This window comes from Sinohyriopsis cumingii, chromosome 6 (assembly GCF_028554795.1).
Source record: "Sinohyriopsis cumingii isolate HCF-2022 chromosome 6, ASM2855479v2, whole genome shotgun sequence".
In the NCBI taxonomy this organism is placed as follows: domain Eukaryota; kingdom Metazoa; phylum Mollusca; class Bivalvia; order Unionida; family Unionidae; genus Sinohyriopsis; species Sinohyriopsis cumingii.
The window spans coordinates 88514237-88528237 of NC_142966.1; the positions used below are offsets into that span (position 1 = coordinate 88514237).

At 38.6% G+C, this 14001-nt stretch overlaps 1 protein-coding gene across 1 annotated transcript in view; it reads right to left on the reverse strand.

The window, feature by feature from the left end:
• LOC149797399 (uncharacterized) overlaps nucleotides 1-12517 on the reverse strand; it is a 59056-nt gene extending 46539 nt beyond the window's left edge. The window contains exons 1-2 of the mRNA XM_089960409.1: nucleotides 12052-12517; nucleotides 6868-7222 (exon numbers count right to left, since the gene is read on the reverse strand). Of these exons, the coding sequence (XP_089816535.1) occupies nucleotides 6868-7222; nucleotides 12052-12443 (747 nt within the window). The 5' untranslated portion in view covers nucleotides 12444-12517. The remainder of the gene's footprint in view (nucleotides 1-6867; nucleotides 7223-12051) is intronic.
• Between the last annotated feature and the right edge of the window lie 1484 nt (nucleotides 12518-14001).

Sequence of the window (14001 nt, forward strand, 5' to 3'; positions counted from 1 at the left end):
AATTGGATATCAACGTCTAAGCAGTCTTGCCCAACGACGTAGACGAATACGGCGTCCTGAAGAAGCGCTGAAACGGCAATATGATCTGTTTGCTAATAGTTTCCGAAAACTTTTAAGAGAATCATCATAAGGAGTTACAGAAACGTACGCACAGTTTCATGCACACGTACGGGTTGTTTTCTATAAGTAGATCAAAATGATGGATACTGCTTTAAGTAGGTAGCGGAAAGATTTAATTGTTTTTCTCGAGCGTGACCTCTCGACCTTGGAAGATATCAGCATGATGGTTGAGCGTTTCCAGATTGGGTTCTCGCGTCCAACCACGGAGTGGAAAAGACCGATCTGGCATCAGAGAACTGAGAAAGGTCACAGAGGGAGTACCCCAAAGACAGAATGTTCAGATCTATGAAAACAGTAATCTCAGACGTGATCATGTACGTGGGACTGGGACCATCCAGTGGGAAGATAAAGGTAACCTGGGGCATAAAGGATATCCTCTATCATACGTCTGCAACAAGGCAGGCCATGTCTTTAAGGACTGTTGAAAGTATCGTCCGACAACGATTAATGCTCTGTTAAGAACAGGAAAACAATACTAAGTTGACGAACAGATCGGCAGCTACTTTGTCTCACGTACTTGATGCTTGTGACAGAGGTGTAGGAGAAGTACTATTGCAAGAATACTACTTCCGTACGCACATGGTAGTTGTTGATTAGAGATCGCAATTATTCGGTTTAGGAGAAAACATGTGAGGCAAAATTATTTCTGGAATACCTAAATTTCAACGCTTCTTGTATGGACGATACTTTTGTTTGGAAACTGACATCCAACTATTCGCCTATTTAGCACAAGCTAGGTTGACAAATGGACGGTTCGCTAGATGGTCATTATTTCTGCAGCAGTAACAATTCCAGGTAAAGTATATTTACTGTAGCGGGAACGTAAAGGCAAATTAATTAAGTAGGCTTATGAAATCTGAGGTGATGGGTTAAAAAATCTGTCCAAAAGAAATGGGTCTGGAAATCTGAGAGACCTGGAACCAGAGCAGAGTCAGAGGAAACTCTCTGTGTGATTTGTGTGATTTGGATTTTTAACGTAGCTTTAGAAAAACACAATTCGTAAGTATTCTACGTTTAATGAGATCAAGGCAGTTGTTGCATAAATATTTAGCAGGACTTTGAATAACGGTATGAGGAAGCATTTAGCAAAATATAAAAGTTGCCATCATTTGTGTCCAATATAATAATACGACATATATTACTATTGGGATGACACAAGCAGAAGTTCGAGATATAGAAAGCCAATATGACGTGGCAAATAAATTAATTTTAGACGAAAGTATAACTTAGGCCCCCATGCTATTCTTAGCACAAACACAAAAGCATTCGAGAGAGGTCATACTGCGCAATGGAGCGAAGATATTTACTTTGTTGTATCAGACATTCCTATGGCGTACAAAATAACGCACGTTAGTGGTGGACATATCTCGGGGTGATTTTATAAGCAAGAATTATCCACAACATCTCTATGACACCCCGCAAATATTTAATGTATCTGTTATCTGCAGGTAGGTACTGAGGAATATTTTTTTCGTATATTTCCTAATCCTTTTTCTGGGTACAGGCTAGCACACAGCAATTTGTCTGACACTCCTAGAAGAAGTATTATTTTCTGAAAGACGTAATCAAACTATATAAGTTTCTGTCGTCCTGGCAAGTTTAGAATGATGAACATGTCATAGATTCCGTTGAATTACGTTGTAGTATTTCTTATGTGATATTTTCTGGTATATCTCTGTGGCACGGTGTTATAAAGTAAGCATTCTCAATGTAGTTGTACTCTTTGTGTAACGAACAATCGCAGCTTCGTGTTCGTCTCAGTCGTTGTGCATTTTGTTCAAAGGAAGACATACATTATCAGATGCTCTTGTTTAGATCAACAGGAAGCTAGAAATACTGTTAGAAGCCAAGGTAAAATTACAGACAGATCCTGACATGAAATTTCATCTGGATCGTACTGTGGTGTCACCCACAGTCAGTCGTGAAATATAGCGATTTCAAATTCCAGGCATGGGAAACATGCGGTTTATTAAAAAAAAATTGTTCACATTAAACAACGATCTGAGCTGCGATCACGTGGCCATGTAGTATTTTTTTTTCTAGTACCAAGAACACATTGTGCTGGTGTCTCTAGCTATAATCAATTAGAAAAACAAACTGCTTATTATATATTATGAAGGGGGTGTGTGCGAGCAGGTCATTGCTAGTATGATAAATTGTTCGTTTTGCGACCATAGTTTGATTTAAGATCTCAGAATGTAATATAGGAAAGATTTTTCAGATGAGATGAGTTTGCATCGTGGTATAAAGGTCTATGTCGGCATGAACGTATTGTATACAAGACACATGATATAGAAACCAAAGCAGATTTCATCTCAAGCGAATGCGAGCATTTGACAAGAAAACAGCTGATATAACAAAATGTGTTAGTTCTCGTAGAAACAAGATAGACGACCTTCAACGCCAGGGATCTGGTTGGATTCTGGTTGGCGTTTCACAATGCGTAGAATACACGTGAAAACACATTCCACCGCGAGGTCGATAATTTTCGGTGCTACCTGCAAACATAAAAGCCTAGCAAACATAAAAGCCAGCCAAAGTTGTATCATCATTCGAAATAGTTACTTGAAATGTATCACCTGGCCATACTTGTCCGTTGTACACTGTAGTTAAGAATTCTAAACAAGTTGACAAGCATGCGGCATATCAACATACGTTCAATTTTCTGAGATAGCTTTCCCTGTGTAAATAAATGGCGTGCCAAAATCTGAGAGACTAAATCATATTTCAGCAAATATTGTTGGTGTCGGTAACAATGCAAGTATGTATCCTCTGAACGTTCCCTCTGTATGATTTGCTCTATCAGCATATTGATACCAAGGAGAGTCACCAACGTCTGGATCAAACACTTCTCTGCTCTGATGAGAGACCATGTGCCTTTCTCCTTGACTAGCATTTCCCACGTCGCATGCCTTCATGTCCCTCTTGCACAAATCCTTGAAACGGAGTGTGGGGCGGCCGACTCTTCTGGTGCCAGTAGCCAGCTGTCCATATAGTATGTCCTTTGGCAGCCTTCCATCCTCGATGCGTGTACCAGCCATCGAAGGCGGAGTTTGCTCAGCAGGGAGTAGATGCTGTGGGTACTTGTACGCTGCAGGATCTCGCTGTGTGGGACGCGGTCTTGCCAGCTGGTTTTGAAGATGCGTTTTAGGCACCGTATATGGAAGGACTTGAGCCGGCGCTCTTGCCTCATTTAGGTGCTCCAGGTCTCACTTCCACACAGAAGGGTGCTGAGAACACATACCTGGTAGACTTGGATCTTGGTGTTCTCCGTCAGCGTGTTGTTTTTCCACACCCTCTTTGTTAGTTGTGCCATGACGCTGTTTGCCTTTCAAAGCCTTCTGTCCAGCCCCACATCAAGCGAGAGAGTGTTGCTGATGGTTGACCCCAGGTAGATAAAGTTGTTGAACGCTTCCAGGGTGACACCGTCAATTGTGATGGAAGGGACAATGGTGGTATCTTGCACGCTGACATTTGTCTTCTCCAGGCGGATGGTGAGCCCAAACTGCTCGCAGGCATCAGTGAAACGGTCTCACAGTCTCTGGAGGGGGTCCTCGGTGTGGGTCACAAGAGCCACGTCATCTACAAAATGCATATCCCTGAAGAGCACCGACCTCACTTTGGTCTTCGAACGCAGTCGCGCCATGTTGAATAGCCTCCTGTCGGACCTGGTGTGTAGATATAGGCCATCAGTGGACGAGTCGAAGGTGTGGGACAAGTGCAGGGAGAAGAAGATCCCGAAAAAGGTTGGCGCCAGCACGTAGACCTGTTTCACACCGCTTTTGATTGGGAATGAGGCTGAGAAGGATCCACCATACAGGACTGTTCCCTTAATATCGGCATGGAAAGAGATTATCATGCTCCGGAGTTTTGGGGTCAACCAATCTTACTGAGAAGTTAAAAAAGGCCCTTCCTGCTGACCAGGTCAAAGGCCTAGGTGAGATCGATGAACATTATGTAGAGTGGTTGACCTTGCTCTCTGCTCTTCTCTTGGAGTTGTCGTAGGGAGAAAATCATGTATGTCGTCGACATGCCTGCCCTGAAGTTGCACTCTGATTCCGGGTACACACGGTCCGCTAGCAGCTGCAGCCTGTTGATTATAATGCGGGCATACACTTTGCTAACGATGCTCAGGAGCGAGATCCCTCTGTAATTATTAGTCACTGCTGTCGCCCTTGTTTTTTTAAAGGGTCACAATCGTGGCGTCACGCATGTCTTGGGGGACTGCTCCTTCCTCCTAGCAGAGGCAAAGTAGCTCAATCAGAGGCTGAAGCAATGTTGGTTTCTCGTGTTTGATAGCTTCGGGCGAGAAGCAATCACTACCTGGTGCTTTGTAGTATGGGAGGGAGTCGATTGCTTTGCTGAGCCCCTCCATGGTGGGCAGTTTCTTTATCCTGCTAAGGGCCGCATCGGTGACTGACGTTTCTCGGGAGTATAGCTTTGAGTAGTGGCCCACCCATCTGGTCATCTGTTGCTCACGGCCATTCATGTGCTTGTGTGTGTATGTGTGTGTATGTGTTATAAGGGGTGCTGTTTGAATGACCATAGCGAGAAAAAGTTGGAGAAGACGGTTCCTTTGGAGTCTTTCCTTAGCATTTTTGCCTGTGTTCAGTTTATTGATTGTTAATGTCATATTTCATATTTTCTTGTATTTTAAACTTAAAATTTGCATGTGTGTTATATATGTGCTTTCTTGGGGATGACATTGTGAACCTGCAAGCTAGCTGCATGGTCGCCAGAACCTTGGCACATATACAATCAGAGCTGCACCATTTATTCAAATCAAGTTATAAATGAATAGATTTACTGACAGCATCAGTTCTGTTACAATTTCTCCATATCCATGAGGGTGCAGCCCCTTTGTGAAAGTCTCCATGTTCTAGGCCTCATTGTGCATGGTTGTGTGTAAAATGTATGCGTGCGAATGTGTGACAGTCCGTTCATGCATGCACGCGCAATCGTGCGTATAATTCTTAACGTGTACGAAATTGAAATAAAATTTTAGGATCAGTCAGTATCATAAAAAAATAAATCTATCCAATTGTAATTAAAAAAAAATATTTTCTCACGTCCATTACAGACACAAAACAGCTTTGATCGATGACGTTCTAGAGTTTTTTAATCCTTTATTCTACGTTGTCGCAACATCGGCTATTACTCATGTACACAAATGCTTGCTTTGGCACGATTCTAGTTAAATTTTTGAATAACAATTCGGTGCTGAACATAAACAGAGGCGAAATGTTTAAAATGAAAATAAACTTTGGTGACAGAGGTAACCAGTCGAATTGAAAGGACATTTGGACAATGTAGCAAAAACAAAAATAAATAAAATTGTAAGGCTATTAAAGAAATTAAAAACACAAATTAAACACATATCCAAGGAAGGAAGAGCGGAACCTCTTTTATCTACATGACTACGATCTGGATATGACCAGTGGCCGAAATTGGTCCTTATCCTGGCATGTCCTTTACTTATGATGCATTACATGTTTCTGATTTGCAAGAAGTGGCAGGAATAGTTTCGTATACTGAAATGCATTAACTTATTGCTAAATGATGTTTAAAAATTAAATGTAATTATATAATCGTGAATTTCGGGCATGTTTTATTCTTGAAACTGATGTGACGGATATACACTACCTCCCATAATTACCGTACAGTATGTATACAATAAATTAGCAATAGTCGGCTAAGAATAAAAGCTAGCCACTCGTAGCAGTAGACATGTGGATTCAAGGCAAGAAGAATATTTCAAAACTTAAACTGTTTCGCGTTAAGCTATTTAACACACAATGTTTTCACTTAGTGTCAAAAATGACATTATGTGAGGTATACATTCGGAGTTGGGGTGTTTCTTGCTGTGAACAACCATTGACCTGTTAGGTCAAGGGAATACTATTCGTATGCTTTCTTTTATTTAACCAACCCAAAAATGTGGACATTTTTTTTTCGATTTTTATATTATTATTAGACATGTGAATGCAATATTAAATATTCGCATAGAACGGTCCATTTAACATTCTACTGAGTTCAATCCAGACATAACGTTAAGGGGAAGCAATTCTTAAACTTCAATTTAATTCACTTGATTATCCCTTCCCTAATGTGCATGTGTGTGTGTGTTGTCATGACGTATAGATTGTATTCTTCTGGTTAATTAACATATCCAATATACACCGAGTCACTCATTAAAATCCTGGCGAGTTCTGAGCTCGGACTTTGTTTTTATCAATTAAAGCACAAGTGAAAATGAATGACAGTTTCAGACTGGAGTCTATAACGTAATCGAACTGTATCGGATTCAAAGGAACGCTGGTGGTAGCGGTACTGTAGTCTCAGTCGTCTCAAGCAAGCGATGTTGCAATAAGTCCAATTTTATCGGTTAACATAACATATCAAGCTCAAAATTAGTAGAATATACCTGGCTCCTGCAGTCACGAAACTGTAGGAACAGAAGGACTGCGCTTACGACACTAACTGTAAAGATAATGCACCAAATTAACCAAAAAGACATCAACATTAGAAACCATACCTGGGTTCTATTTGCATCAATGCAACTGAAAAGATGGAATTAAATGATACTAAAATAATTATGTAATTTAAAGGATTCTACTTCATTCTAAGTAAAGTGATCTGAAATAAAGATTTACGAACTTTAATTTTGCGTCCAAATGCTGTGCTCATGACATTTGCGACTTTGAAGTTTTGACCGTTTATTGTAGCTAGAAAATCCATAGTTCTTACCACGTCTTGTAGGTGTCTTCCTTTCTGTCTAACCCTAGCATTAGGGCTCTTCAGGTGTATCTGCGATGTTTTAGTAAGTTGGGGGTTGGGTTCATCAGATTTTTGTCTCAGTGCTGTCTTATTGGTATTTGGATGAACCAAGTCTTTAGCTGAGGACTTATACGTCATATCCGTTTCCCGCGTTTCTGGTGCCGCTTTGGAATACATACTGGCCTCATAAACGTCGGCAATTTGTGGTTGTATTATATCCAATATATTTGGCAGCCCTGTCAGGTGCTTCTTCATACAGCGACGTCTCTTTTTGGAACTGAGCCAAATGGACATCTGCGCGTCATTTTCTTGGTTGATAGCTTTTCTGCAATGAAGATTTGAGAGTGTAATAGTTAGTTGGAGACAATGTTACAATTTCATCAACAATGAATACAGTAAAGAAACTTGACTTCTGTTGAAAAAACAAACCTGTCCTCAGTTTACCTAAAAGTCTTAAAGTTTAAGTCTAGACTTATGGTATTTGATTAGTCAATTTTAAGTCTCACTTAAATTTCAGACAATTTTATCACTGAATTCTAGACTTCAGTTTAAGCCCACGCCTACGTTTTATGGATTATGTCTACTCTAGAAATAAACCTTGATCTTGATTGAGACAAAGAAAGTAATGTGCGCACCCCTGAGGATTTCATCTAATTTTTTAGAAAATGATGGAACATTTTGACAACTCTCCTCTCTCTCTCTCTCTCTCTCTCTCTATATATATATATATATATATATATATATATATATATATATGTATGTATATATATGTGTGTGTTTGTGTGTGTGTGTGTGTGTCTGTGTGTGTGTGTGTGTGTGTGTGACATGGGGAAAGTACTTGACTAAAGGAAACATACATTGATACTCCAGAAGCAGTGCCAGTGGTTGCCATTTTAACAAAATCTTTAAATTCCAAACTTCAATGGCTGAAGAATGGGAATAATTGATGAGTTTTTACTTGTTTGCAATGCATTCGTCGTTCATTTATCCTGCCTTGAAAACAGCTGGTCGGCTGACCATGCAATGCTGATCCTCATTAGTCCTTACGAAAAACTTCATCCGACTGTTACGAGTCTATGTTCTTCAAATAAGTAACAGTGTGTGTGTGTGTGTGTGTGTGTGTGTGTGTGTGTGTGTGTGTGTGATTTGGATTTTTAACTTAAAAAATAAACATTTTTTTCAGTCATATCGCTATGATGTCTGCAGTGTGGCAGTTTATAGTGATGTCTTGCACCAGGGCATCATGTAGTATAATGTCCCACTCAGTCACAATATCCTGACACCAGGCCGACCAGTCCTAACACTAACTCGTAATGCTGAGGGCCAAGCGAGGCAGCTATGCGTACAACGTTTGTAAGTCTTTGCTATGACTCGGCCGGGGATCGAACCCATGACCTCCCGCATCCGAGGCGTACGCTCTAACCACTAGGCCACCGGCGCGGTCCCAAAATAAGTAACAGAAAGGAATGAAAGACAATAAGCTTCATAAATTTAACAAATAATTTATCTCCCTAGAATACAAAGTGAAAATGAAAAGAAGTTACGATATTGCGAATTAAATTCCAAAGTAATCCAAGAATTACAAACACAAGTCCTAATAATTTAAAGACCACAGTAAAACTCGGTACAGGTCCAGAAGAAATCCAAAAACTGACGTCGATGATGTGTCTATAGTAGCTTATAAAGTTTTGATGTGTCAACAGTCTTTTGTTGAATCACAGTAATATAATTCCAGGTTTGAATTCACTATAAATTCCAGTGAATGTCTCTAACCAAGAATTTTTTCAGGGCACATTTGTGTTTCCAGAGAAAATAGTCACTTGAATTCAATAATCTGAAGAAATTAAATCAGTCCAACTGGACACAACATACAATACAGTTTGAAAGAGCTAGATCTTTAAGCACGACTGGAAACAAAATCCTATCAGTTACAAGATTATATAGTTCTCTGCTTGACCTCAAAACTTAACCCAAGTAAACATATTTACTTCTATTTATCATAATACTGATTTTGATCCCCTACGCATAGAAAATAATTTAGCTATGCATTAGTTGTTTACACAGAATAAAATGTTTAAAAAATCAGTTAGGGTCAAACAGAAATGAACTCAATTTTGGACCAGGTATTGTTCAACATACAATAATACGTTACAACACATGTAATGAAATAAAAAATAAAATAAAATAAAACTAACAAAGAAACAAAGCAAATTAAAAATACAAAACATGACATAGACGGGATGGTCATAGCTAAAAAGACAAAATTAGTCCTTATGGGTCAGCTGACCTTCATCAAATATGTTAATTGTGTCAGTCTTGTGACTGAAATGGATTCCCAAAAAATGCAAATAGTTTGCTTTCTCTTCCTTGGATTACATTCAGTTTTGCAATTCTGTCATAATTGCATTTTTTTTTTAAAACCTTGGGCTCATTGTGATGGTTCAGGTTCACGGAACAGGGTCCACATGCAGTAAGTTAGAAGCATATCAAATATTGAAAGCTGATATATCCACCAATCCGATTTGTTGTTTCATATTTGAATATAAATAATCATACCGTGTCCACGACCTCGGCAGACTCATCAACAAATAGAAGCATAGTGAAATTGTGCATTGTCCACTATTCCGGCAATCATAAATCTGCAAAACAATTTTATATGCGATACTAGAAATATAAGACAACTTGAACTGACAAAGTTATCTAGATTTATTTAACCAGTGAAAGCTTGGTCCATAAGTCATCCAACATTTTGGCCATCCCAAAGTGAACTTACTCTGTGTACTATATGCTTAATACATGAAAGCGCTAGAGTATGATGAAGTAAATATACATTTTATCGAACGTAAAAGTACACGATTACACGTCAAAGACAGGACATTTGATTGGTAAGTTATGAATCACACAAACATTTGATCAATCAATATATTCCAAATACTGAGTTGAAATCGAATCTTAAGTTATATTTGGTCTGTAAATAAAAGTTCGTGTTAAGGAAGTAGATGATCAAACAGGATAATTTCGTCAAATTGTTAGAAGATTATGGAACTTCTTGAAAGAAGGGATTGTACAATTTACTCACATAAATTGATTAAAAAGGGTTTAGCAAAGAACGAAGGACGATTATTATTATTATTATTATTATTATTATTATTATTATTATTATCATTTTATATCCGGCGAGTGTGTCCCATAAGCAAAATATCAGGCTTTAAAGGAAGCCAGTAGTATGAAACTACGGGTTTGCCCCACTGGCCCTCTTTGTGGACTTTCCACACGTCCTCATCTCTACCCTCAGTGACAATTTAGTCCTATGTCAGCATAATTTGTTGTTCACTTCTAATCTTGGCCTCACACAAGCAAGCACAATCGCTATAAGAGCAGAACAAATTAGGGACACTTACATTTCGAGACCCACCCCCCTACGAAAAATTTACCGAAAACCTTGCAAACAGTCCAATTGGAGATAAATTTCCTATTTGTTTTCTTTCGTCTATATATATGGACAACAGATTCGTGCCTAAAAATGTTCTGGCACAAAACACAGAAATGCGAATCTAAACACAGTAGAAAATGTTGCTCAAATGGGTCTGCGATCGGCAAAGAATGGCTATATATTTCCTGTGAGAAAACGCCTTGAATCCAATCTTGTGTCCGACATTTCCACCGTAAACTAACTTGCTTGAATAGAAGGACCTACATTATTACAACCTATAGCTGGATCCCGATATTTGTGGACGAAATCTACGTTTTTTCAATATCTCGACGTGTCCGAAATAATAAACACGCATAGAACGCCTATGTGCAATTGTGGATAAGCTGGGTCGGCCAAGCAAGCGGTGGCAATAATACATTTTTCAATACAAAAAAGCCATTGGCAGACCACTACAAGGACCACTCTATGAGGAAAGGAGTTTCAGCAATGTATTCATATCCCAACCGAAACTGTACATACCGTTTGTCGAGAAAGCATGGTAGGAATAGATGAAACTCAAGGCAAAAATGAACGAAAGAAACAATCGCGGGCACACCAAAAATAAATGGATGGAACCTCATTGAGTACTAACAACAATACCGACACTGAGCTATTTGTAGCCAAATGTGATATGTTCCAAATACTTATAATTGTAGCAGGCCAAACGTTTCGAATTCGAGCGAATATGCTTTTTACCTCATCGACTACACCCAAGACTTCTCTGGTACTCTGGACACACCCGCACTAGTACACATTTTGGAGAAAAACAAGGTTTTAGAAAGCAAGGTGAACCTAGAGACAACAATAACGAAGCGCCAGAAAGTATACTAGACAACTCCAAAGCGTAGATGGAAATATTCAGTTCTACATACGAACATCACCACTTGGCTAGACCATGCGATGTAAAATCTACCATAAAATCGTATTCAGTTTCGAAGATGCGCAAGTATGCCGACTATGTGGACTGTCCCAACAAACGTTTGCGATATGCGGTTTTGCATCCGGATGACCTTGTACGCGGCTGCACTCGTAAAAAAGTGAGTATCATGCATCCATGCGACTCGACTGGCCAGAGTGTCTGGGTTCTTTATATTTTGCATACGCGTGTGGATCTTCAATGCCAGATCTTTGCACGTCTCTTGGACATGCCTTTTCTTTATCTATCTAGGTGTTGCACATTTTTGGGTATGCTCGCTGTTTGGTTCATTGCTCGTTGTCGCCGGCCGTTTTGGTTATTCCTCTTTTGTTTTATCGACAAACCGTATGCTTTACTTTAGATTGTTACAGCTCCTTTTTCAGAGGATCGAAATGATATTTTTGGCTACACTGCATGCTTTCCACGTGTTTTATTTTGTTTTGCAAACGTAATATCTCTCTATGCGATAAAGATCTGGGGCAATAATTTAACATGGGGTTAACACAATTTGCAGAATTTGCATTTTTCGAAACTATATCGTTATGTTCCAAGGTGTACGTGCCGCAACGCATTTAACTGGCCAGCTATACCCACTAGGCCATATTCAACTACGGGTCACTCAATCGGATGCAGTACCATTAGGTTGAATGTGGCATAGCATGTTCTTTGGTCGAAGATAATATAGCCCATATCATCCATGCCGAATTCTTTAGAACTGTGTGCATGCCGTTATTTATTGAGTGAAAGTAACGAATGCCATTCTTACCTTCTTTCTTGACTGTTAATATATGGCAACTGAAGCAACGCAGGCAAAATATCTTGCCTCGATACATTGCTGCTGTTACGGTCCTGCTCTAAATGAGGGGAAGAAACGTTACTCGCTTTCGAAGGAGTGGTTAGGCTTTCTCTAAAGTGTTCCACTTCAATCGTTGATGCATCTTTTTCTTTCATCTGATTCCATTCTATTTTCTTGAAAGCAGTGGCAAAATCCTCATATAAACGAGTTATTCCCGTTGGCTTCGTTTCACCTCCTTTAGGTTGTGAACTAGACGTATCCGCCAAAAGACCCTTTCCATCCCTTGTGCTTTGGACCCAATTCGTAAGCCTCTTCTCTGCCTTATTTTTAGTGTCTTGGTATTTGCTTTGAGTCCAAGACATTTTTTTAATACTTCACCTCCTAATCAGCAAATGGTTTTTACAATATTAACCTCTCGTTGGTCATAAATAGTTATGAAGACCACAAACAAAGAGGTCGCCGCATGACGAGGACGGGAACAATGAAAGTATGGCAACGCCATGGCAACGTAATGTTGTGACGTTATAATATTCTGTGTTTGTGTTTGTGTGTGTTTTGCTTTGTGTGCCTGTATAGCGTAATGCGCTTTCAATTCTGCAAATAAAGATGGTAAAAAATTATCTCCAGTTGATATTGTAAGCAACGCTGTTGTCAAAGACCGTTTTACCCTATTGTCATACTTGTTGTAATTTGTCATAAATTGAAATCTTTTATCCGTTTGTATTTAGCCGATAAAAATAATATATTACAATGTCGCTGCTAATTGTGTTGGATCAAGCCTTAAAATGTCTCTATTTCTGTTTTCTCGAGAACTGAAGGCGCCATCTGGGGAGCAGTTTGAAGTATGAACTTGCAGCATTAATGTTTATATCAACCCTTCTGTTCAATAAAAGCACAAGCATGCTTAAGTGAGGTGGCATCTTACCATGGACGGGCCCATAGTATAATTTAAGACTAATTTGCACCAAAGTACAAGAAATGTAAAAACCACTCACTTGATATCTTTAAAGAGAAGATTTTCCCTTGATCAAAACTATATACTCAAAAGCGAAGTTTGAGCATATGTTATTCCAGTTTGTTGTGTTTCGGTGTTTTACGGCACATCAATAAATGAAGTTATTAATAATGAATTCATATTAATTCATTTTAAATCTGTGTGAGTACGTGTGCGATGATACTTGAGCGTGTTTACACACTTACGTGACAGATTTAAAAAATTTGTTTTGTAACATAGCCTGATACAAAAATCGAGGTACACATGGCGGAAAAGTATCTCGTGACCAAACATCTTATCCTCGCTAAATACAGGTTATTATTATTATTATTATTATTATTATTATTATTAGTATTATTATTATTATTATTAATATTATTATTATTATTATTATCATTATTATTTTTATTTAAATATCGTATATGAAATAAATTACATTATACAGTAACAAAATGATAACTATCAACAGAATGCTAGTTTTAAATTATAATATCAAATATTTGGTATGATCTTGAAACATAATTATTGAATATAACAATGAGAATACTATTGTCATATTACAATACAACACAAAACACCCAATGATGGCACTGCAATAATACGATATCGTTGTACCTATTATCCATAGCTAGATTCCCGCAAAAGATTTTAAAAATATTTTGTGATCAGCCATTACGGGTTTTGTTTCGACCTCTCCGGTTTTCTACGAACATTCCGCTCCATCACAGCAGCCGTCGATGTTTTAATAACTTCTGAAATGGTCGTAAAATAAAGAATGCAAAACATAATGATGTCTGATAACACTGAGTGACTGACTGGCGGACCGACTGATCCTTATGTTCTCAAGACACTTTAAAAGTTTAACAAGTGTCTGGAAATTTGTATCATGCAATCATGCGAAAGTTAAAATCAGAGAGGTGTATCAC